The 25,671-nt window shown below is 42.9% G+C and overlaps 2 protein-coding genes across 5 annotated transcripts; one reads left to right on the top strand and one right to left on the bottom strand.

Moving 5' to 3' along the window:
- The first annotated feature begins 1,495 nt into the window (after window positions 1-1,495).
- Window positions 1,496-6,271, top strand: LOC135261545 (C-type lectin domain family 4 member E-like). 3 transcript variants are annotated; one of them, XM_064347986.1, is made up of 6 exons: window positions 1,643-1,781; window positions 2,560-2,737; window positions 3,047-3,148; window positions 4,653-4,804; window positions 5,646-5,752; window positions 5,893-6,271. In XM_064347986.1, exons 2-6 carry the CDS (start codon window positions 2,692-2,694, stop codon window positions 6,035-6,037), a joined length of 552 nt encoding a protein of 183 aa, XP_064204056.1. In that variant the 5' UTR covers window positions 1,643-1,781; window positions 2,560-2,691; the 3' UTR covers window positions 6,038-6,271. The 3 variants fall into 3 exon arrangements, with proteins under 3 accessions (XP_064204053.1, XP_064204056.1, XP_064204055.1); XM_064347985.1 differs by having other exon boundaries at window positions 1,655-1,781; window positions 2,494-2,737; XM_064347983.1 differs by lacking the exon at window positions 2,560-2,737 and having other exon boundaries at window positions 1,496-1,781.
- A 4,358-nt stretch (window positions 6,272-10,629) lies between these two features.
- On the bottom strand, window positions 10,630-23,401 carry LOC135261531 (ubiquitin carboxyl-terminal hydrolase 5-like). 2 transcript variants are annotated; one of them, XM_064347955.1, is made up of 20 exons: window positions 23,136-23,401; window positions 22,639-22,767; window positions 22,214-22,271; window positions 21,922-22,049; window positions 21,494-21,639; window positions 20,805-20,989; window positions 20,041-20,135; window positions 19,395-19,588; window positions 18,947-19,018; window positions 18,469-18,541; window positions 18,254-18,379; window positions 17,884-18,037; window positions 17,092-17,266; window positions 16,331-16,419; window positions 15,456-15,641; window positions 14,739-14,882; window positions 14,447-14,589; window positions 13,455-13,605; window positions 12,978-13,062; window positions 10,630-12,040 (listed from the first exon to the last, which is right to left on the bottom strand). In XM_064347955.1, exons 1-20 carry the CDS (start codon window positions 23,241-23,243, stop codon window positions 11,947-11,949), a joined length of 2,535 nt encoding a protein of 844 aa, XP_064204025.1. In that variant the 5' UTR covers window positions 23,244-23,401; the 3' UTR covers window positions 10,630-11,946. The 2 variants fall into 2 exon arrangements, with proteins under 2 accessions (XP_064204025.1, XP_064204026.1); XM_064347956.1 differs by having other exon boundaries at window positions 15,513-15,641.
- Window positions 23,402-25,671: the final 2,270 nt, after the last annotated feature.

The raw sequence follows: 25,671 nt of genomic DNA, 5'->3' as shown, positions 1-25,671 counted from the left end.
CCCTGCTCACTACCCTCCACTGGCTGCCTGTTATAGCTCGCATCAAATTTAAAACATTGGTCCTAGCATACCAGGCAGTCAAGGGATCAGCCCCAGCATACCTCCACAAGATATTCAAACCCTACATGCCAGCCAGATCCCTCCGTTCTGCTACCTCAGGACGCCTAGCACCTCCCCCTCTTCGCACCTGCACTTCCAGAACACGTCTCCTGTCTGTTCTGGCCCCACGATGGTGGAATGACCTCCCTGTGGAGGTCAGAACAGCTGAGACACTGACCCATTTCAAACGATGACTGAAGACTCACCTCTTCAGGCTGCACCTCTCCCCATCCCTCCCTACCCCCCTGTAAATGACTGTAAGCTTAGGGTTGTAACTAGGCAGCTGTTTCGTAGGTGACTTAGGTGCATTAACTGTCTTAACTACTGCTTGTATTTTTTCCATAGACTGCGTTGTTGCCGTTCTCGTTGTTTAGTGTTAATCAGTTTAACCTTCAGGGTCTAAGTTGAACTATGCGGTTGTTCCCTGCACTTGGACCGGTACTTCTCTCTAGGGGTTTCGTCATACTTTCTCCTGGTTATGGTTATACACTTTGTTGTACGTCGCTCTGGATAAGAGCGTCTGAAAAATGCCTGTAATGTAATGTAATGTAATGTCTGTCTCTATCTACTGAACACAAATAAAATGTCATCCATTGCTATGTAAATATTACTGCTCAAATATTTCGGTTATATACGTTATTTTTGAAATTGCGTGTCTTTAAATAGGTTAGTGGTATTATATAATGTGGATATTTAACACTGTAATGTTAGCGTTAGTAGTGTAATAGTTTTTGTGATACATAAAGCAGTGATGACGAGAGTGTTGGAACATTGTCAAAACGTGGTGGATGGTGAAAATTGTTTTCATATCGTCCCATCCCCATACAAGAAAACATACGAGAGTACAGAGTATAGAAATACTTGCAAAAGTTAATTATTACACATTTAGGACGCTTTACTCCGTTTTACTCCTCCCATGCTTCCTACCTTCATGGGTCTGTTGTGTAATGGAGAAGCGCAACAGGCAACAAGGCACGGGTAGGATAAGAATCCTTGCCGTCCTGTACCGTGCTGTGCTGGTCAATGGAGAAGCGCCAATAGGTATCCTATATGGAAAAATTCTGTGTCAAGTCTGTTCACACATAACATGACCATTCCAGGTTAACTTAGGTAAGACAGGCTGTCTAACCTTTGAAGCAAATGTTAACATTACATCAGTTTGTCTTTAAAACAGCCATATATTTTGCTGAACAATTGTTTTGGCAGAGATGTAAATCCCATCAACACAACATGGTCGAAGATAGATAGTTTTACAATTATGGTAACATCTTTAGCCAATATACACTATTTGGCCAAAAGTATGTGGACACCTGAACAATATGTTGTTTGGTATTCTTTGTGCAAGTTTTTGAAACTACCAAACTTCCTCAAAAGGAGCTTCTCAGTGGACAGCTTCCCCTGTGCAACCACAGTTTGAGGACACAGCAGGGCAACATTTAAATAGAGAACAGGCAGGCATCAGGAGCTCGCACAGACTGAAAGTACTAATATCAAAAGAAATCAAAGTCAGAGGACATACAGCTTCCTGGTAACAGCTCAGACAATGGACATGTCAGTTCGATCAAAAGATGATGAATATGAAAATACAGGAGGTATCTACACTGGACTAATCTTGCCTGATAATAATGAATACAGCACATTGAAGCCAACCTCAAATCCTATTCAAGAAGCACAAAAAACAGGTAAGAGCTCATTTGTCTATAGGGCTATTCTAGGTTTCAGTTTGCTTTCTAATATTGAATAAATGTGTTTCATATACTCATACATTAATGAGTGAAAAGAGGAAATAAAACTTTACTTTACTTTTTGTAATGCAAACAAAAGAAAATAAATCAATCTACTGTAAATTGTACTGCAAAGGACCAAGACAGGCTAATTTAATCTATTTTATGTTCCAGTGTTAATGAAATAGATACTGCATAAGGGGTGTACACAGGATGTACACATGAATTTCCCTAGCTTATGAGGTGAAACTACTGTAAATAATCTGTATTAAATACAGAACTGTGAATTCCACATAACTCAATTGGTATTATTCATAATAATTAAATTTTTTAAATTTTATCATCACCAAGAACACATCTCCAACTTTACATGTTTTTCTCTATGGTGTTTTTCTTGTAGAATTGTTTTATACACCACAAATTTCAAAGTCTTATTTCACCAAATCACGCTTTATTGAGCAATGTTTTATTCGCTTAAACATTTTTTTTAAATAGTGGCCAAAGTTGGACTGAACATGTCCAATTCACACCCAAATTTGGAATGGCTAACTATTCGCAATCACAGCCGTGCTCATGCCTAAACCCCACTGCCGATTCGAAGAGTGTAGACACCTGCGGTTCTCTGTGGAAATACGTGATGATAGCAGCGTTTCTTCTTTTCACAGTGCAGCCCACAGCTACGCTTAGTTCAGAGGAAACTGAGTTAGTCAGTTTAATATGCCGCTCTGCCATGCAGTCCACAGGCCTTAACTGACTGATCCTTCCCATACTCTGGGTGATGCAATTGTCCATTTGGCATCGCTCTACCAGCTACCATGCCCCACAGTGTGGTGCCTTAACCAAATGAGCCAAATAGCAGCCATGATTTATGCTCTTTTTGGACTTTGTCTTCCACCCTTTGGGCCATTTGAAAGGTGGGAGACGCCCCAACAGTAACATTGTCTGTTGATTCAAGAGAGCCAGTTAGCATGTGCTTCTACTAAAACACATGTGGCCAACTGCAACTTCCCTTCACTCTCTCTGAAATCAGGCAGCCTGCAAGTGATGAGACAGGGAATAGCCACATATTCATCCCAATTACAGGAAGTGACATCAATTAGTAACAGATTTTTCCTTCCACTGTCCATCATTTACATATACATTATAAATATTCCATGAATGATTTTCCATGAAGGTTTCTTTGAGGTTTTCATTTGTCTAATCCCCAATGTCTTTGTCCACAGCTAAAAGCAGGCTGTGCTGTCCCCCTTACAAAGTAGCTACAGTGTGTCTGGGACTGCTATGTGCCTTCTCAGTGATTGTCATCATTATCCTGTTTGTCTACTGTGAGTACCATACTGTGACACATTTTTTTCCTTAATGCACAAAATATCAGAGAAGATGTTAAACACATCCATAAAATATTTCAAACAAGGTGCATACCAATTCCATACTAGGGCTTTACACTGAATTATATTCGGCTTTATAGTAGGCACGTTTAGAGACTTACAGAAATCACATGTTTAACATGCAAAGCACTTACAGAGCTGGATTTTTACTAGAGCAATTCAGGAGAAATGCCTTGCTCAAGGGAGCAATGGCAGTGCCCCACCTAGGAATCAAACCTGCAAGCCTAGTTCCCTAACTACTGCACTACACTGCCATTTAGACTGCCTGGTGTATGCTCTATGTGCAGTACAGACCAGACCCTGTCCCCAAGTCAGTAGAACTTGTAGAACAATCAGTGAGACAAAGCAAGACCATCAACAGCTGAGAATTACCAAGCACACTGTAATGGCAGATCATCCTACCTATGGTCTCTTCCTTAGCTTTGAAAGGGCAGACCAGATATTTCCGTATCAGATTTCCAAAGTTGGCACATATTTCTTTTCCAGACTGAAAATCAATAGGAGCCTCACCAGTCAATGTACAGTGTATTCATTGCTCAGCTGATGCACTGCCTCTGCCACAGGGGATAACAGAGTAGTTGTATAGCCAATGAGACATCAGAAAATGAAGACAGTTGCCGTGCAAAGTTGCTCTAACAATGGAGGGAACCTAAAATAAATGAATCTCAGCTGTCACAAGTCAAAATGGATAAATAAATGCCAATTTACTTAGGGTGATGCGGCATGCCAAAAATTCCATCAGTGGAATCTGAGAAATGAGGGAGCCACCACATGATCAAAATCATAATGTGAGCAAAACACCTCCACTTGGAAAATGCCGATGTCTGCAAAGCTGCCGCTTGTCATAAGAGACATATCACTACTTATCAGGGTCAGGTGAACATTGCCTGCTGATGTAAGATATATCAGTCATGTCACAGCAGACAATGAGACATCTCCAGGTGTTGCTGAAAAAGGGAACTACACAGAAATTAAGAGCCAGCTGCAGGGGGGGGGGGCAGAGATGGAGATGTCTTGACTCCTGAGGATTTAAAGCATGACAAATAAAATATTCTACAATAAGGATTATGACCAGTCACTGTGTGTGAGTACAGTTACTATGCATGCTTATATTTCATCAGTTTTATGTATTGGAAGTGTGTTAATAGCTGCTTTGTATATTGCTGTTAGTATCAATCCTGTGATATGCATTCAATGCTTATTTCTATGTTGAAAATTTAAGTCACTTAGCAAAGTTTAAAAGACATTTCAGACTCATATTGAACAGAGATTGAGCAACTGTAATAAAAACGACTCAGCATCCGATCTTATCTGTCAATCAAATAAGTAATAACACAGATTACTTATTTGAAAACTAGCAAGCCAATTTCAGTTTTTGGAGTAAGGATAACTGCACTGCACTGCACTGTTGAAGATTTCGTCCATATCTTTTTCCCTCTAGTGGAGGTCCCCAAACAGTGTCCTGTGGGCTATGTACAATTCACCTCCCGATGTTACCATTTCTCCAGTGAGAAGGACGACTGGTTCAACAGCCGCAAGCTCTGCAAAAGACAGGGAGCGGACCTTGTGGTAATAGACACCATGGAGGAGCAGGTAAAGACTCAGGGTTCTGGAGCCAAAAGCATATAAAACACCTCAATGGGGATGGGAGTAACACTCCTACATCACTGCAGTTTGAGCCTGTCCAGGTTTTTATTAGATTCAGGATAGTGCACATAGTGGAAGGCCGTTTGTCATCTGTGTGCTAACCTGTACACTCTAACATTTCATCTGCTCAAAAATCATACATATTTTATTACAATAGATTGCAACATATTCCATTTTGGTAAGGGCATGGGAATGGCTCAAACATTATTGTCAGGTGGCACGGGACCAGGACCCAAACACAGAGTCAAAAACACTCAAAATCCAAAAGGGTAAATACAAACCGAGAATTTGACTTTTAATAAGTACAAAAACAAAAACAAAGCCACGCAGGGCAAGTCTCAAAAGGACAAAGCAAAGTTCTTTAAATGCAAAAACAGAGAAAATCCAGAAATCCAAAACAATGCAAAAACAGAACACGGGCAGGGTAGAAAACACTCAGGACAAAACACAGAGTCAAACGTACACGTGGGAGCACATACTGAAACACAATCAGAAAAGCACACAAGGATCCAGCACCTGAGTCAGGGAAGAAAGGAACTTAAATAGACAAGACACTGACGAGACACAGAAGGGCACAATGCACAATCAGGCCACAGAGAGGGAAGGGAAAATGAGACAACCAAAAAACAATAATACAATTAAACAGGGTAAATGAACAGAACTAAAAACTTAAGTGCCGCCCTCTGGTGGCCCAAAAGGGGAAACGCAGACAAACCATTATGACACATTATGCTTCCGAAATATACTTATTTCCATTGGTGCATACATATGTTTGTCATTTTCCCAGGTGTTTGTGCACAGTCACTATACACATAGCAAATACTGGATTGGGTTGAGGAATTCATCCGAAGAGAGGACCTGGCTATGGGTGGACGGGTCCCAGCTCGACGTGGGGTAAGACTGCTGATGACCCTTTCCCAGCACACATATTAGCCCTCTGACTGAGTAGCACATGACTGCCAGGGCATGAGTTTAGCATCTCAGGCACTCGACTGCATTTTCATTTCTGTATGTTGAATTTGGGACTGTTTAAGGTACTGGGATGACGGAGAACCCAACAACTTAGGACTGAATGAGGACTGCGTTCACGGATACAAGGATCTTAATGCTCTGAAGAACTGGAATGATATAAAATGTGACAACCACTTTAACTGGGTCTGTGAAACCAGCCGTCCGTGAGCCGTACGTCTCACACGTACACACGTGCACACACATACACACTCACACACACACACACACACACACACACACACACACACACACACACACACACACACACACAAATGCATATGATGGTACAAATGGTCTGTCCAAACAGAAAAACACAAGATGTTATTGTATGTATGGTTCTTTTTCACTGCAATGTGCCCCTGTGACTTTTGATATTTCAAATGAATAAATGTGTAATGTTTAGGTCTGGAAGTTTTTTGACGTAAGTTATGCAGATATTGGGAGGTATGCCGTCCTGCCTAGTTATGGCTTGGTGGGGCGGCATGCCCCATACCTATACAGCACTGAGAGTTTGGCACTTTTCAGGGTTTCCTATAGAACTAAACACAATGACCACAGACTCTCAGCCCTTGAAGACATAACATTAACATTAACACATGTATTTTTGGACCTCATGTAAGCAGACAGAATTCACAAACAACTTAGGGGATTTAGCATTTTTTCCTTCTCTCACACAAAGTTTGAATGACCACATTCTCTTCAGATGCTAAGATGACATAACACAGAGCCAAGTTACTTGAAAAACATTTAGGAAACATTGGGTAGCACTGCTTTGGAATGAATGTGAGTGAATGTGTTTGAGCTAAGATAGCCAATATTGTTTCCTGTAACCTGGCCTAATTTTAATATCGGTATTTTTAATGGCGGGCCTAGATTTCGCAAGTTTGAATTAATGACTTATAGACAGCACTTTGTACATGTGCGTAACTCAACATTTTTGTACATTGAAAACATGTTTTTCTTCAGATTACAGTATACTGAAAAATGTATGTATGGGTATGTTGAAATATTTTAGCCTGTTGAGTGTCTACCTCCTACTCACTTAAGTATCTTGATGTCCAGATCTCTGGTCAGGAGAGCAGAAACCCTACCCATCATCTGACACAGACTGAATACCCACCTCTTCATATTGTAACACAGCTCCTCTGCTCCTTTAAAGCTACCCTCTTTCATTTTTTGATATAATTTTATCCACAGTTCTACATATCAGAATGAATGTATACACTCATTGGCGTACATATATAAGTGACCACGAGTCGCAACATGTCACCCAGCTCATGATGCAACAAGCTCAACGAAGGAAGTGTGAATGCAACTGTCTGGAAAAAGGAACTGGTGACCGCTGGGCACATTCTGTCATCCATTTCACGTATGTTCAATATAATGTTAATGCACCAGCTGCCATTTTGAATTTGTTTTGTGCAAAATAATAACTTTGTGAATGATGAAGGTAGATATTCAACTTTTTTAAAAAATTAAAAATAATTTTTAACAGGATATGTATTTATATGCAGAGAGAGTTAAGGTCACGAGAACAAATATTGCCACACACAGAGGGTGGTCACAACAGGCACACATAGTATTATTAGTCACGCTGTGACTAATGTGGTTTACAAGGTTCCTCACAAAAAATATTGCCTGACTGGCTCCAGTAAGCATGAGATGAATACAAGTGAGAATACATTCCAGCATTCTACTGGAAATTCTTCTGAATTGCACCATCTGTGTGAGGACAGCGAGACAGGCAGACACGGGCTGTGTGCAGTATCCTGTATTTTGTCACTGCTGAGAAAGACGGCCATTTTGTAAGACGCTCTGGTTCTTAGTGAGCATGTGCTGCACGCTCGTAAGCACACTGAAATCTATCGTCTAATTAAGTGTACGTGTCATCTGCTCAGACTAATGTCATATTTTCCATTAGGTTCGGCCTCATGTCTGACCAACCACAGAAAGAGGAACTGATGTCACAGGCACTGTACTTCTTAGAGAGCGTGTAGTGAGGTTTTATAAGATTCTGGAGTGCATCTTCAGAACATATTCTATATATTACCCAGCAAGCTACAACAGTATCTTATAAGACTGCTAATGCGATGCAGAGAACAAAGGGTTACGATTAAATGTCGGCTGTGTTTTCTCACCTCACCCGTGGGCCGTTCTCCCACTCTGAGTGGGTGGGTGCAGGACCCTCACACACATCACTTCCCATTACCCAGGTACACCCCCAGCTCCACACACTAGCCAACACTCCTGACTCACTGACAGCCTCCTGCAATGATTTATATTGACATCTTCTCTTTCCCGGCATCACCCCTCCCTCCATAGGGTCGACAACTCAGACATGAACAAAATAAGCAAGACATATAACTGAGGTAGGAAAGTCTGTGGACATGAGTTTGAAATGGATCACGCATGTTTCTAGCCTGCATTATCAGATTATTTCACATTTTATCAAATGGATGGGGACCCTGTACCTCTTCCTCCGCCTGTTTTTTTTTTTCTTTTTTCTTTGATGAGAATCATGATACAACATTCAGGGGGAGAGAGAACGAGAGAGAGATGGAATAATTGGCGAGGCAATACATTATGTAAATGACAAATGAGAAACATATGCAGGGAAGTCGAGGCGGAGCCGGCACTGGAGGGAACGAGGGGTAACGTGCAGCAGAGCGAGAATGTGAATCACGGAAATTACAAACAAAAGAACATGTTGCTCCCCCTCATTCCCTTTCCTTACTTTTTAAGTCCGTGGTTTAAAATTTCAGTTGATACTTTCAATCACAACTATCCAGACTAGAAACAATTTCTTTATTTGCATTTGTGACACCAATCAGCGGACTGCACAAAATAAAACAAAGAAGCACACCAGTACAACACATAGAAAGTGTATATTTGCCACTAGAACTAAGTGACTCTGTAGAAAGTGTATATTTTCCATTAGAACTAAGTGAAAAATCCCTTTACACAGCAGACCACCCTCCCCCCTCCCAGGACCCAATCTATGAGTGTGTTATTAAAACACACTCATACACATGGCATGCCTTAATAACTGCCTCATGACACTCAACCATGCATAGCATGCCTTTATGACTACATCATCATGACACACACACACACAATCACATGCATAGGACATGCCTTTACAATCATATCACTATTAAAATACAAACACTCGTACACACAAGCTCTGACATAATTTACTAATTTTGCCCTGCATAAAAAAAAAAAATCTCAATAGGCCCTTATAATCTAATCTTCACCATATTCTTGTCATCAAACCCACAGATACGGCCCCAAATGGCGCGCACAGCAAAGCTTTGGAATGGAAAAAATGCAGTGGTCGAATCAGCTATCGTAAACAGACTGCCGCAGCTGAGCTTTGGTTTGGGGGTATGTGGAACAGGGGAATAAAGCAGTTGCTAAACTTCGCTTTCGATTTTACTGCCCTCAGGTGTGTCCTTCAAGGCCCCCGAAGGCCACGCGACTAAGACAAGGTTACTGGCAAAGGAGTGTCAGAAGAGGAAAAAGGGGAAAAAAGTCGTCTGTGATTCTCCACCTCGCTCTCCATTGTTTGCTTAAAGACGCATCAAGTGGGCCTACATCAGAGTAAAGAAATTCATTTTCGATGGACTTTTAAAAAATTTGTACATGTAAACATGCCAGAGGGGAAGTGAGGAGTTATGTTTTTTATCAGCAGCAGCAGCTGGCTAGCACTCTGAAACAGTGTAGCCCGAAGGAATTGCTTGTTCTGGGGTGGAGATTTCTTGACAGCCAATCTCGACAGGAATCACATGGAACCTGCATTCCTCATCTGTTAGGGAGCGGAACAAATTACAACATAACTTCTGAGACATATGGAGAACGTCTCAGGGTAACAAGCAATACTCCCTCTTACAGGTCCAAAATAGTCCTGTGTCAATGGCCGGCCTTGTTTCATTTTAATGTTTAAGAGACACGTTTTTGTGAATTACTCCCAGCTGTCTTGTGCGAGTTATTGCTGTCTTCAGCACTCTTGCTGGTGCCCATAGTGGCATGAGGCTGGTGTCTTACTTGCCCTTTTATGTTTTTTTTTTATTGTAGGATTGGCAGCACCCCTTGGAAATCCTTTATAAAGAGCCCAGTGATTGCCGAGTGGATTCTTACTTACCCAATACACTACCTGTGTAACTGGTTTTCCTATTTAAATAATTCCTTGATTTTGTAAATATCTGGTTTTTTCATGCTTAATGTTGCAACTCACCAGGGGCAGACCATTACAGTTATGCAGTTATGTTCTTTGGCCCAAATTAAAACCTCCTCATTTTCAGTGGCATTTTATTACCTTTTAGCCCATCAATTTATACACCAACAGTAATTATTTTTTAAACTACCAACAGCAATGGCAAAATATTTTGTTTCCTTGGGGTAGTGGTGGGATATTAGCAGGCAGTCTCATTTTGGGTGAATGTGATTGAATGCACATGTCCAAAATGTGATATCACAGAAGGCCCATGTATAATCAGTAAATGTAATGTCAGCCTAACAATTTGAATTGTAAATACCACTTGACAACATAACTTATTTGCATAGCTATACCTTTAAATCCTAAAGAGTCTCAGGGGAGCCACAGTGCAATCTGAAGAGGTAGATTTTCAGTGTGTATTGGAAGATATTATTATCGTACTGGAATGTGAGGGTGTGGGTGGGGGCGCGGAGCACAACATTCAAAATGGCTCTGTTCCCCATTGGCCCTTTGGACACCAAACACAAGCACACAGGCTGCATTCAAGGAAGAGATACATTTTTATTTTTCACAGCATGGGGGACACAGCAACACACTCTTTCTCATTGTTATCACTCTTTCATACCACATTTGCCAGAAGAAGCAGCACTGCTTTGTCTGAAGTGTGCATGTACAGTGTGTACAGTGGATTCAGTTTTCATTTTTAATTTTTCTGGTCAGTGGTTTTTTAAATATATATCTCATAGGGGAGAGCAGGAACTTAATTGGCTGAAGCAGCTATAACACAACACAAAAGCTGCTGCCCAGGGGGGAGAGGAACAGAGAGGTTGAGTTTGGAGAGCTGATGAGTTTTTTTGGGAAGGGGGGGGGGGCAATAGAGACAAGAGATAGAGGCATGAGAGAGGCATGTCAGTGAGGTGTGACAAAGGGTGGACACCTCCTACTGTCCATCCATCCCTCCCTCTAACCTGCCACTCGCTTGTGTGTGTGCCAGTCGTACGATTAGATCTGTTCCATTTGCATCTCTTCCTTCCTTTCTGCCTCAGAGCTCCTCTTCTGTCACAACCCCTCTCTCTTGCTCATTCATTACAACAGAAGCACAGGTCCCTCTCAGTCCTCTAACTCACACTGTCACTCTTCCGTAGAGGTACAGGTACCTCTAACCTCTTTCTCAAACTAAATGAGAGTACCAGTCTCTCGCCCCCCTCTCTTGCATTCAGTCACTCCTATAGATGGTATTTGTCATTTAGTGAGGTACTCTCCCACAGGGATAGGTTTCTCTCAGTCATTCTGATATAAAGGTACAGGTATATCTCTCACTCTCTCACTTTGTCATGTTCCTGTTGAACTACAGGTATCTCAGTAACTCTGTAGAAGTACAGGTATCTCTCTCACTCACCCAATCTCCTGTACAAGTACAAGTATCTCTCTCTCCTCTCTCTCACTCAACCACTCTCTGGTAGAAGTACAGGTATCTCTCTCACTCACCCAATCTCCTGTACAAGTACAGGTATCTCTCTCCCCTCTCTCTCACTCAGCCACTCTCCTGTAGAAGTACAGGTATCTCTCTCCCCTCTCTCTCACTCAGCCACTCTCCTGTAGAAGTACAGGTATCTCTCTCCCCTCTCTCTCACTCAGCCACTCTCCTGTAGAAGTACAGGTATCTCTCTCTCCTCTCTCTCACTCAACCACTCTCTGGTAGAAGTACAGGTATCTCTCTCACTCACCCAATCTCCTGTACAAGTACAGGTATCTCTCTCACTCACCCAATCTCCTGTACAAGTACAGGTATCTCTCTCCCCTCTCTCTCACTCAGCCACTCTCCTGTACAAGTACAGGTATCTCTCTCCCCTCTCTCTCACTCAGCCACTCTCTGGTAGAAGTATAGGTATCCCAGGTCCATGGGGGGCTTCTCAGAGGCACATACCTTCTGGTCATTGAAGATCACCCACCTAAAAAAAAAAAAAAAAAACATAATATGATATTATTAGAGCTTGATTAGTGCAATATTCTTTGGACTGTATAAATGTGGGAGGGGGGTGGGGGGCATTTTGGGTGAGATGTAGTCTTCTCAAGAGAGTGCAAGAGCTCCGGTGGCCTTGCAGCACTGCTGGCTCCAACAGAGCGCTTGGCATCATGGGACACTGAGGCAGAAGCGTTTGAGAGGCAGTCGCTCCCAGCCTGCCGGTGTGGCCAATGAACAGGCCCGATGTCTGCTCCAGGCACTCAAGTGGCGTGGCTACAGCTGGGAGCGCAGGTCTTATGGAGGCTGGAATTACTTTTAGATGGGCTGATCCACATTCACCAATCCTTTATCAGTCTATTATTTGACCCGTGGGGCACCAAGGGTTGGTCTCTTGTTTAATGTAGAGGCATGTTTTATGGAGGCAGAGACACAGGAGCAAAGTTGTTAAACAGAAATCCATAGAACATAGAACTTTAATCTCTGAACTAAGTCAACATTTAAACGGTTCACATGTCCAGCCTGAAACTTCCCTTGCATTAATCTTTCAAGTATAACCATAACAAATGCCATTTAGTACAACATCAGAGGGAAGATTACTGCTGATGCAGTTAAAGAGGTCTCAGAATTCTCTGCCAAGCTCTTTTGGTTAGGGCACTTCCAACCAGCCTGAATTAAGGCCAAAGCCCATTTTCAGTGGCTGTGTAACTGAAATTAAATCCTTTAAATGATCCAACAGTAAATAATAAAACAATAAAAATGGCTTTAATTGCATCTAAAGTCTCTTCGCTGTGTCACTTGCACGGCTGAGATACTTAGCTGTTTTGTGCCGACAGCATATGTGTACTTTTGCAATGCATTTTTGCTGTGCACTGAATGAAGACCAGAGAGAGTCAGGACTGTTGAATAAAAGCATAAATTCTCACTGCTGGTCCTTCTTGATGTGGCAGACGTAGTGACCACACATGGTACTTGTTCCCATGTGACTGATGAAGGCAAACAGCTCATACTCTAGAAAGAATGAGATAAGAGAGGAAAAGAGAAAGCGGAGAGATTAGTACATTATTGTAGCGCATAAATATGACATTTATGGATGTACATTCGCACATCTTATTATTTACCTTGTTATTTATGTTTTGAAATAATATATGATTTAAATGATTAAAACTCTTTCTAAAACATTTTTTAACAAATATTAGACAAAAAGTGGACTTGTGATTGATTCAACAGGGATTCATTCTGTAGCTTTTTTGTTTTTGGGCATTAAATTCACTCAAAAGCAAGCATGTTGAAAGCACATGGCAGGATTACACAACTGGAAGTTCACTCAGAAAGCCCACTGCCCACATTCTCCCCCAGCCCTACGTCCTCCCTCCCCCTCTCGGGCGTGTGCTGCGACTGACTTCCATCTCCGTCCCTCACGCGGGGTCCAGGGGGGGGCTCCCTGCCGCCCTCGCTCTCCGCGGCAGAACGCCCCCCCTCCGACACATCCATGGACTCCAGGTCGTCCAGGTGGGAGAAGATCCAGTCCACGGCCCGCTCCAGAACATTGCTCTGAGAGACGGGGCCAGAGGGAATCACAAGAGAATGATCTTGGATGGTATCAGAAAGAGCTCTCCACTAGAACTGCTTTTACAGAGCTGGTTAGGCAGAACATGATCGAAATGCTATGCTAATGCTAAGGAAATGCTCTGGAAATTCTGCAGCTACAAAGTATTTGGCTCACATAAAAAAATAAGTTATATATGCAATGTGAAAAGATAAGTTATGAGGCATTTTTCCAACAAATAATTGGCTGGTACAATGCAAATTCTGTAAGACAATGTTATCATTGTTAGGCTCTGTACTGTATGTATTGGCATAACTCATATGTGCTCATGTCCTAGCACTCTAAAAAGTCTCTCCATTCTTGTTTCGGCTCTTTATGCTAATTTAAACTAGTTACTAATTAAGCCTTACTTAATCATTCCTATTAATGGATTTATCAATACAGTTTCATTGAAATTTCTCATTTAAAAAGAAACCAACCATTGCCAGACTTACAAAAATCTAAACTGTACACATTTAACTCTCCAGGAATGCCAATATAATACATAGTTGTATCAGTAAAAACAGCCATTTCCTCGCTACAGAAGGTCTGTGCTTTTTCCTCTGTTGTGTAACAAATCAGCGGTGTGTTTAACTCATCGGCGTGTTTAACTCATCGGCCTGTTTAACTCATCGGCCTGTTTAACTCATCGGCGTGTTTAACTCATCGGCCTGTTTAACTCATCGGCGTGTTTAACTCATCGGCCTGTTTAACTCATCGGTGTGTTTAACTCATCGGCGTGTTTAACTCATCGGTGTGTTTAACTCATCGGCGTGTGTACTCATCGGTGTGTGTACTGGGACTCACCGCGGCCCGCAGTGCTCGCGTGGCCTGATCTCGGCCAAAACCCATGGAGACGATGGTTGCCAAGTGATCCTCGGATATCGTTTCGGTGGGCGTGGACCCCGGCGCCGAGCTGCCGCACGGCAACACCATGGGGGCGGAGAAGTCTGCAGCCAATCACAGACAGGGAGATGGGGGGGGGGGAAGCAAGCACAATTTAGTAATATTTCAGGTTGGCTTGAATGATTATCAGAATGTTGATGTTAACACAGCCCCAGCTTCTTCCAGACCCCCTGAATGGGCCCTTCCCGCTCACCTGGGTCATCCATGTGACCCATCACCCAGTTCATGGCTGCATCGATCCCAGTGTTCCCAGTGCAGTAGACTGCCTTTCTGCAGGCCTCCAGGGGGAAGCCCATCTCACACAGCTGGGACACTATGGAGTCATCCATTACAGGGGCTGAGTGAGAGAGAGAGAAAGAGAGGAAAAGTTAGTACAACACGCACACTGAGTAGTACAACTGACAATTCAAACTGACAGTCAGAGGATTGCTACAGAAACACACTTGGAAAATAGGAATATGGGGATATATTAATGATAATATTTTAATAATTCTATTACATTATTCTATTACTGTTTGCCATCTGGTGTTTCTCATGTTCCTTGCCATGATTTGGCAATACAAACGCAAATTCTGTCAATAAAGCACTTCAATACAGTATTATTGTCTCCAATTATTAGAGTTATGTGAAAAATATATGAAAAAAACAAAAGAAGAAGAAAAATAAAATTGTTCACAAAAAAGGTGTGTCAATACAGTAGGTTCTCAGTGGCACGCTGGACCAAATTCATTTCCTGGGCATGACTAGGCACAAATGTAAAGGAGCAGTGGGGAAAGAGAAACAGAAAGCAGAAAAAGGAACAGAAACAAATGGAAAAAGAGAGAAAGAGGGAAGCCAAGAGCCAAAGAGGTATGCAGTGGGTAGATGGGAGACGCAGACAAAAGTGACAAGAAAAGACAGACAGACTGACACAGCAGTGGGGAGTAGAGCGAGTCGTCATCCTCGTTGCCGTGGGAGCCCAGGATACCTTTGACCTCCACGTCGGGGGTCATGAGAGGAGGCGGGGCCACCTCCGGAAGCACCTCCTCCCCTGGCTGTAGCCCCGTCCCTCTGAGCGAACTCAGATCCAGTGTTTCAGGCACATCAATACTCACATCTGGAACCAAACAAACAGCAATCAGAGTTACTCATCCCTGTCTGAACAGCTACAGTACTTTCATATAACAAAATAATGTGACTAGCATTACTTTCCCACTTCTCATCAAATTATGGATTTGCTGATTGTGTCCATGCACCCACAGGTAGCACTGAAAGCTGAAGCATTGCCCCAGTACACTAGCCTCTGAACCACTGACTGTGTCCCACACGTTAAGCCTGAGAACGTACTACAATGGATCTAGCACCAACTGAAGGAGCAGAAGCACATTTCATTGGCAATAACTGGCAGTCTGTTGGGCAGCTCATGGGACCTTCTTGCAACAGTAACCCAAGGAACCCTGGCCAACATAAGCGTGCTCCACAAAGCCAACTGTGTCCTGCCACTGCAAACTCCCAGTCACAGTAAGCTAATCGCATGGACAGATACATTCTCGTTCATACTGCAGTGGCAGTCTTTACAGCAAGAAAATTTATCAGTTTCCTTAATCAACAAGGCACTGAACTACTTCCCTCCATTGAATGACTAAGCTCATTGTAGGCCTGGTTCATACTGTACCACAACAAACTGTAAAAGCTATTGAGATAGTGCTACTTACTGAGAGGCAACGATTTGAACATGACTTATGTTTGGCACAGACTACAAATGACAGTTTAAGTGAAGGTACTTTTGAGAAAGACCGCATTTACCAAGCTTCTTAGGTATCCAATCCAGGCCAAAGGTGAACTTCTTGATCTGGATGACGAGATAATCCGGGAAGGAGGCAAAGTGGGTTGTTCTAAGCAAGACACAGGACAGTTACGTTAAGAAAATTAAGGACAAGTCAGCAGTGCAGAGCCTCTACCCGTTTGCTGTTCAGGAACACTACAGAAACACTATACACGAAACACTATTCACTATCTTGAAGTCCATAATCTCTTCTTTCTTCATGGATAATGCATGTGCATTAAAGGGCTGATGGTGTGATTCTATGAGAATGAAACTCAAGCAAGATTCTGGGTTGACCCACTAAAGCATTTACATGGCAGCTGCCTGGGCTGTGTTGCTTTTGTTGACTTGGCTTGGTACCTCAGACATTCCCATTGGTTTATTATAGTACTGAACTCATAAAAAGTAAAAAGTCTTTTGACAAACACATGCGGACTATATTATATATATATAAAGTATCTTTTTGCAGCAAACATTATTAGATACTAAGTATTACTGTACATTTGGTATTGTATTTTCATGCACACTTCTACAGGACAGTGGGTTTTGTAAACATGTTATGTAAATAGCACCAGCCACCTCCCTACATCACCCTTCAGACACTGAGACCACCGTTAACATATTGTAGATCTCTTGTTGTCGGTTATAAACTATAGCTAACATTACCGATCCCCATTAGCCCCCAGCAATATTAAGTGATATGTGACTGTTCATGTGAAGTCATTTGTCAGTCAGCCCGTACTTGCTGGCAGTGGTCTTAGCCTGGACAGCTGAGCTCCAGAAGTCCATCAGAGTCTCGGGTTCACTCAGGGCAGCCAGACAGGCTTCAAATGGAATAGAAGCCCTGGGGGCGGGAGGCGGGGGCACGCCAGCAGCCTCCGCCTCCACACGCTTTTGCTCCGCCTCCTGCAGCTCATCTGATGGACAGCAAATGTCAGCAAGTCTCCATTTTGTTGTCAAAATATATGCCGTGTTCACGTCATATGGGAGAAATTGCAATGATGGGACGACTTCCCATTACTCTGATTTTGAAGTGTTCAAGCATTGCACACTGGTTGATGCGCACTTGTTTGGAAGAGTTACAAGTTGGAATCTATGAACATTGAATAATGAGGATAATGTTAAAGCTTGATCCAATATCTACTGACGCCAGTGAATGCCGTCTACCTGCTGCTCTAGTTCGTCAGAAATATCATTATAGCAGATGGTAGCTCGCTCTATTTCTTGTTCTTAACAAGAACGCCCACCCAATTGTAGTAGGTAGTGGCTCAACAATTAATCACAAACAGAGTGTGTGGAGGCGAATGGGTGCAAATATAAAATTATATTATGATTTGTAAATTTGAACGATTGCCAAGTTCGTCGTGGCAGCCATTTTTCATTCGCCATTCACACACTTGTGTGTATTTTACTGCCCGGTTGGAGATATTGGAGCTGTCAGAAAGTGCTACATGACATGAACATTGCATTAGCAATGAAGGTCCATTAGAAAAAAATCAAAAGGCCAGAGGCTGCTGGGAAATGTAGTGTTCACCTGCATTGGTGGCTTGTTCCATTGGCACAGGTAACTGCATGATGTAGTCCACCCTCTGTGTGTACTTGACTCTGTTTGACTGCTGACACACGATCCTTTCCTCCACCAGGAAGCGAAAGGCCTCCGAGGGATTTTCCCCATAACGACAATTCCGCTGCGGAGGAGTGGAACTAGAAATTAAAGACCATGTGCCCTCTTCCTTTCATTGCAACACTTTTGTCTACTTCTTTAAAGTAAGAGCACTCCTAATGCATAACATCAGCTGAGGTGGTGAGAAAGGAACTTAACATGTTAAATACAGTGTTTCAGCTAACAGGCATGAAAAAGTTACAAAGCTCACAGGAAGTTACAGGAAATCGAATGCATGTACCTCCACCATGTTAATGAAGTGCAGAAAAAACTCCTGAGCATCTTGCTGCCGATTGGTGGAGAACTCAGGGTGTCCTCGACCAATTAATGCTTTGAACATTCGTGGCGCTATGCCGACCTGATAACCCTGAAAGCCAAAGATAGAATTTATAATAAATATATTGACTTTCAAAATGCATAAAATCATGTGTCCATAAGTGTAGGTTTAGGGCTCACACTGGGGTCATCTTCAGAGTCACAGGTAGGTTTAGAATATTCTTCTGACAACAAAGCGTGGCCCAACTTTGCCCTGAAACACAGACGGAGAAATGGAGTGTGTATACACAGACATAGATCCACCGGCACCGTTTTAATTCCTCCAAGTGGACATTGACAGGAAAGGTGAAAACTTCCGTTATGCCTACAAGAGCTGACACAGAAAGTGTCGGCTCACCTGAGACAACAAATCGAGTAACAATCAGTGGCGAATATTAAAAACAAAAGACAATAATGTACAACTGCCACGGCCTTGCACTCCCTGTAGTGTTTTAATTTAGAACACCAGTCATTAAGGACACTTTGGAGAGGACACTTAGACAGGGAGTGGAGTCCGCTACTTTCTTCTTTATCTTGTGCCAGAAGCTGCTTACAATACTTAATTCTACACAAATGTGTTTCCGTGTGAAATATTCAGTGTAATGTTACAAACACTTACACTTGCGTTTTGAAGTCCTGTGTGGGATCGCTTGGAGCGTTGGCAAAAATCTTTTCGATGTTGGAGACATACCTGCAGAGCACACAGGCACGGTGTACAGACAGAGGGGTCACACGGAGAGGAATGTCACACCCTGCCCCAATATGTCTAACCCTGTTTGATTTACTGAATCTTATTGCATCCTTACCAAAATACTATCAACATAAATTGAAATCAATTTTGTTTCGTAGCCTGCTACTTTTCCACTAAGTCATCATACTGCACTATCATCTTAGAACGGATCTAAACCTTCACAGAGTGTCTTTATGCACTCAAGATGTTTATGCTGTGGATATGCCATTGTTTTTAGGATTTGGTGATTACTGATTGGTTGTCCCTGTATTCTAGCCCTTCTCTTTCCCTATGCATTTTCACACTGTGTCTGAGGTGGGTAAAATCCGGGACTGACTTGTGCTGGAAGTCTGGCACGGTGAAGAGCACTTGCATGACCGAGTTGAGGTAGCAGCTGTTCCCCAGGTTCCTCATCCCGGTGAGGCCGGGGCCCGTCAGGGGCTGCAGCATGGCCCCCGACTCCTGGATCACCTCCCACTCCCCCACGCGCCGGTTTGCCGCGATCTCCAGCTCCGCCATCGTGCTCTCTGTCTGCGAGACACAGGAGAGATGGAGAGAACCATCAAACGCATTGGCATCCCGCAGCTTTCCTGTCCTAGACTGCAAAATATAAGTGCCTCTGGGTGTGACTTGGTCGGTCCTTTACATCTTGAGCCACCTGAGAAGACCTATATGTACTCATAAAATCTTAGGAGGAGATTAGAAGGTCTGAATTAGGATCAGTTTTCACCTTGTGGTTCATAGTGGATAAGGTTAGAATATGGATAGGTGCCATCTGATCCAAGATCAGCATTCTTACTCTCGGATCATTTATGAATACAGGCCTAGATAAAAGATAGACAAGCAGTTAGTAGTCCTGTAGATGGCACTGTTCATCTCAACCAAAAGAACCCAAGGTCCTGGTGCAGTGATGTGGATGCTATACTCTCAGTCAGTTTGTGCCATTAAATCAAGGATCCGATTCATTGAAGTCATTAAAGTACCTTCTCCATGGTCATCATATCAATGCCGAAGTGAGCCAGGTGTTCTGGTAACTTCGAGTCCAGAACCATGTCATCTTCCTCATAAGAGTACACATCTGAAATAATCAGAAACAAACAGTCTCAATGACCCAGTTATCTAACTCATATACTCCATAGTAATTTTTTAAAATGGGAAATCATATTTTAATAAATAACTTTTATTTTGAAACCCTGGGGAATGAAGGTCACTAGGGAACAGACAAAGATAGGGGGCATTCTGATCATTTGAACAGGAGACTGGGGTTAACACCCCTACTCCTGAAACATGTCAAAGGATCTTTACTGACCACAGTTAGTTAGGGTTTAATGTCTAGTCTCCATGACAGTACCTTCCACAGCATCATTGGGGAATCTAATGAACAGACAAGGCAGGCAACTGACTGGGGCCCCGGGCCATTTTAGGAGTTTTGGGTAATATGGTGACAGTGGAAGTCTGTCAGAATAGCCGTATAGGATTTTCTGCCTAGAGCTCCTCTAGTCTCTAGAATCACCTCTGCTCAGCAAACTGCCTCTATCGCTACATTGAGGAATTTTACCAGATGGGAGTGTCCCCTGCTGGACCACCAACACAACTTCAGTAACTAAGTAGGTTTCCTTAGAGGGGAAGATATATCCTCATAATTTGCATTAATAAAAACAGGAATTTCTTCTGTAATCATATCACATCTTATCCAATCAATCATATCACACACAAATGAATCCAAAGGCCCCGCTAGCATCCTCACCTGCTCCATCGGGGGTAATAGTACCCAGTTTTACGGCTAGGGGGTATCCAGTCTGCTGGAAGTGCAGGAGAGCGTGATTGTTGCCCCCAGTGCCATCAAAGTATCTGCGCCCACAGAGCACCTTCCCATCTGAGAGATTCATCCACAGGTTTTCCTCCAAGCCACACATATCACACTTCCACCCACTGACAGAGAAAGAGAAAGAGAGAGAAGACAGGCTGTGAGATCGCCTATGCAAGAGAATGGGTGTCCAGTGGGGTATGGGCTTATGGGTGCACAGGTTCTGAGGTCACATCGGATCCAGCACCAGAAGCAATAGCGGTTCTGTGTATTCCTTTGAGTATAGCAATTAACCTAAAATTATTTAAAATGAGGGAGAGGGGGGTCAACACTGAATTCTTTAGCGATGTAGTAGATACTACTGGGGTTGGATTTGGGGTCAATTGTATTTCAGGTCAGTCAATTCAGGAAATTGAAATGAAATGAATTTCTTGAACTGACCGACTGAAATCTAATTGTTCCATCCCGAACGGACGCAGTACTTTAAAATGAAATTTGACAGTGGACACACACATGCATGCATGCACACACGCACATTCACACGCACATTCGCGTGCGCGCGCACACACACACACACACACTGGCCAGCAGAGACACAAAGACAGAGCACCGAGGCCTGGGTTCTGTACCTGGGAGGGATCTTGACGCCGTTGTCCAGCTGGCTCAGCGCGGCCGCGTGCCGGGACTCCTGCCGCACCTCGCCATCCCACTGCTGCACCTGCAGGGCGTGGCCCACCGAGTCTGCCGACATCAGCCCCGCCATGGACAGGGACACCTGTGAGCAGAGCGGATAACTCAGCGCCCATCACTTCATTCCTAATGTTGGGGGCTGAGGCCACTTAGGGGCAACCATCAGCTCAAACCCAACATACATCGCTCCTGTTGCCTCAGCAGGGCTGAGGGGAGTCCACCTGACACCTCCTACAGAATACGAAGTGAAAGTCAACTGAACAGTGCTTTGAGATCCATGCAAGGCACACAAAAAAATGCATCTTTTTCTTCATTAAATATAAGTCTGGCATCAGTGTGATCCCCTTTTCAACCTGACAGGCCTCACCCGCTCTCTCACAACATCGGGCATGGTCGTCAGGTCCTCCAAAGTCACTTCCTGTTTGTCGGGAAAGAGGACAACCTTGACTTCTTCCTCATACTGCTCCTGCTCTACATCAAATCCTCCTTCTATCCCTGGGAAAGACAGAGAGAAAGGAGAACAGAGGGAGAGAATGATTGGAAGAGTATCGTACTCTATGTCCAGCTCATTTCCAGAGATCACAGACATAGACTGTACCACAATCTGAATTCAGTAAAGAAAGAAAGATGGACAGATAAGTTTAAACCCAGCGTTTTACCAATAGCCAACCGTGTCGGCTTCTTTTTTGGTGAGTCAGAATTTGTGTCCTCATCTGTCTGTAAGCACATCACACAGAATACGATTTTACACGTCATGATAACAAATCTGCTAAAATTATCTGTCAAAGCAAAATAAAGAACCGTCAGCTGCTATTGTAGTGTAGCATGTTGTTAAGTGTTACAAGAGATTAACAGGCAGATATGCAATGCGAATGAGCTATCCAGTAAAAAACTAACATTGTATGAAAGATGTGTATCATGACAGAAACTGTGCACCACCGATTTCAAAAAGAAAAAAACAGTCTAGTTTTCTTTACTAATATTGGACAATGCTTCTTTAAAATGCAGTATAACATGCTATTAAGCATCCAGAAAGCATCATCATTGACAACAAGGTCGTTGTGTTAAGGGAGCAGGTGGTCACCTGTGCTTTACGAGTGCGCTTGATGTGCAGATACGCCCGCTGGCCAGTCTTATTGTGATGTCTTTCCACATACTGAGCACCAAAGCCAAGGAAACTGTTCATACACACATATAGACCACCTTCTGCCTCCTGCAACACAGGTAAACAGAGGATGTCAATAAGGTGTCGCCGCTAGCGAGCTACAATTTGATGACTGCAGATGCTGATGGCTGTACTTGACATATTAACCATAGAATAGGAAAAGGGGGATACGTAAAATATAGCCAGGACCAAGCTGGGGGGAAACACAAAGTGCAAAAAATGTCTGGTCAAAGATCAAAATGGATGAAAACCGATGTAATGTGGATACTGCACCCACAGTGACACAGCACAGTGATGGAGCATAATGAGAATGCACAAGGCAAACAAACGTGGAGATGCGCAGACAGCATAGTGTAAAAGTAAAGCTGTGAAATCAAAGAAAAACGAAAGAGTTAGCTGTGAAAATATGCGCTCACCGGGTTTGCAAAAGAGAAGGCGCATTCGTCTTTGTGGACACGATCTCCGGGCCTCGGAACCCGAATAGTGGACAGAACCGACATCAAAACCTCGCTCACATCAGCCATCTCTCTACTAAATTATTTGCTAGCTTCTGTCTCTCAGACCCTCCCTTTTTCTAAGCCAACTCCCTATTTTCCCAGTCGCTCACTCCCTCCTCTTCCAATGATTCTTCTCCCACCTCCCTATCTCCAGTCCTGTGTCATCAGTTGATACAAGGCTGGGTTTGAGTACCACTTGCAAGCACGGTTTAGCGGGCACCAATCGTAATACTGAGAGTATGAGCGTCAATACAAACACAGTGAGCACTAAGTGATGTATTTCATGAACAAAGTATACATTTGGATTACGTATCATAAATACTGATATTATTATTGTTTATGTTAGGATTTACACTTCAATTATGTTGAACACTTGGCTAAAATCCCGTGTTATTACTTTGAATGTACAGACAAGAGTTGTATCGGTCTGCTTTTTTTGCGCAAAATTATAGTAATTACGGTAGCGTCAGATTGCCAATGATGAGAATGCGAAAGTTGTTGTTATTGTTCAGTTAATACGTCATCGCCCCCGTGCAGCAGGGAGTGGCGTTGCAGGCACCTGCATCACAGATCTAACAAGCTTTTATTTGCCTGGGCCTTTTACGAAAGATAGCTAATTATAGGTCCGTGTATTGCATCCTGGTTTTTATTCAAATAGCCCTTGTTATTGGAACACAAAACATATTATTACAAAATCTGTTACAGATAAAATTCAAAAATACAGATGACAGAAAATAACCATGAATCATATTTTGTGGAAAAAATGCGATTTCTGAACGTTTTTGTGTTGTCGTTAATTTTGATTAGTTAGTCGATTTTCGTTAGTAAGTGCATTTACAATGCTGACGCAATAGGGTGGTAGAGTTGGCAATGTGGTCTGTAGCGCTTCTCCTATCTTTTCTGTGTCAGTCTTTTGGTGGGTGATGAAGGCCAATTCGCATTCAAGTTTCATTGTGGTCAACGCCCAATGGTGTTCCGGCTGGTTTGAGATAAGTCTATGTGTTTTGTGGATGAATGCAATGTTAAAAAAAAAGAAACTAAAAATTTAACCACAAACACAACTTTGTTGTCATGGGATCATTAAAATGTGTGTGTATATAAAATAGAGGGACATAAAGAGCAGAGGGATAGAAAGACAAGTTTATGAATCAATCTCCAATGATCTTCTGTGCAGTTGTATTATAAGGATTTCTGTAATGATCGTGAGTTAACTCATATATGCAATGGTGTCCTCCCTGATCCTAAAGAAGCTGTAATCTAGTTCATGGCTCTAATTAAGCTGTTAAGACTGAGGGGTGAAATTGAGACTGTACTGTACGTGCCTACTGTATACCTGCAGTGTTTACTCTGACGTTACTTGTCTCTCTTCCCATTATTGCCAGTACTGCCCCTCCATTGCACTCTGAGAAGTAGGCCCATGCATTATAATGTCAAGTCAAGTCAATTGGTGTCCACTGGATTAACCCCCTTGCTCTTTGTGTGCAACAATCCATGTTCAGCACCTGCATGGGCTGACAAGAAAGCTCATTGGCCTCTTGGTGTATTAACCTCTCCGCTCCCTCTCATCCTACATAGTGTTCATATCCCCTCTCCAGCTTAAATCTCCAGTCACTAGGCCACTGTGTATTAATGCTTGATTATGACATGCTAAATTAAGCTACATGTTCCTACAATAACACAGCATAGACGTGACATCTCAGTCTTTGGGAAAAACTAAAATCTTAGCGTAGTCAAGTGTATCGAGGCAGGGTTGTATTTGCAAACCTCTGCTCTGTGTGAGCAACCCAGGTTCCTGGTAAAGTGATTTATAGGCCTTGTGTTTAGGCAGCAGGGGGTCCAATGTCATTGTGCAAGTTCCCGCACACAGCAGCAGCTCTGCTACACTGGTAATCCCCTACACACATTAGGCTTCCTCTCCTTGGCATTACAAAGACCCTTCATTCCCCTTTATCTCAGAACCCTCCCCCCCACTGTGTTTTTTGTCACTGTAGTGCATCGTTTGCACCTGAGACAGTGTGACAGTAAGAATGCCCAGGTTCAAGTACTGTGGTGTCAGGGTCATTCGCACCAAGAAAAAAATTTGTTTACCCCTCTTACACTCGTTGCTCCACGATCAGTGTACCACTTCTTGGGCCAGTCCAGCCGAGGGTATGTAATTGTCCTCTTCCTCCTGAGCTGGTTACCAGAAAGTGATCAGGAAGTTTGTTAGCCTGCTTCTGTCACAGTTCGTTAGGATAAGAGTGAGGGAGAGAGACGGAGAGAGGTGGAGTGAGACATAGACAGAGCGAAAGGTTAATGCTAACCTCTTTATACTCAGGGGGACTAGGCTGAACACAACTTTTGTTGTGTACCAACAAATATTGGTACTTTTTGAGGAAGAAAAACAGGACAAGAGTGCTTTCATATAATGCATATATTTTCCTAATTATTAACCTATATTTTTTAAAAAGTCATA

The sequence above is a fragment of the Anguilla rostrata genome, chromosome 8 (assembly GCF_018555375.3).
Source record: "Anguilla rostrata isolate EN2019 chromosome 8, ASM1855537v3, whole genome shotgun sequence".
NCBI classification, from domain to species: Eukaryota; Metazoa; Chordata; class Actinopteri; order Anguilliformes; family Anguillidae; genus Anguilla; species Anguilla rostrata.
Note: the sequence above shows the minus strand (reverse complement) of the source record. Positions and strands in the feature narration are given on the sequence as shown.

What these genes read in the sequence shown, in the direction of transcription:
- LOC135261545 (XM_064347983.1), top strand. Translation starts at nt 1,643, where the DNA reads ATGGACATGTCAGTTCGATCAAAAGATGATGAATATGAAAATACAGGA. An exon ending in TAGACACCATGGAGGAGCAG is followed by an intron (nt 4,805 to 5,645) that starts GTAAAGACTCAG and finishes TCATTTTCCCAG; the next exon opens with GTGTTTGTGCACAGTCACTA. An exon ending in GGGTCCCAGCTCGACGTGGG is followed by an intron (nt 5,753 to 5,892) that starts GTAAGACTGCTG and finishes GGACTGTTTAAG; the next exon opens with GTACTGGGATGACGGAGAAC.
- LOC135261531 (XM_064347955.1), bottom strand. Translation starts at nt 23,243, where the DNA reads ATGGCTGATGTGAGCGAGGTTTTGATGTCGGTTCTGTCCACTATTCGG. An exon ending in CAGGACTTCAAAACGCAAGT is followed by an intron (nt 18,542 to 18,946) that starts GTAAGTGTTTGT and finishes TCTGTGTTTCAG; the next exon opens with GGCAAAGTTGGGCCACGCTT. An exon ending in TTGGATACCTAAGAAGCTTG is followed by an intron (nt 15,642 to 16,330) that starts GTAAATGCGGTC and finishes GTTTGGTTCCAG; the next exon opens with ATGTGAGTATTGATGTGCCT.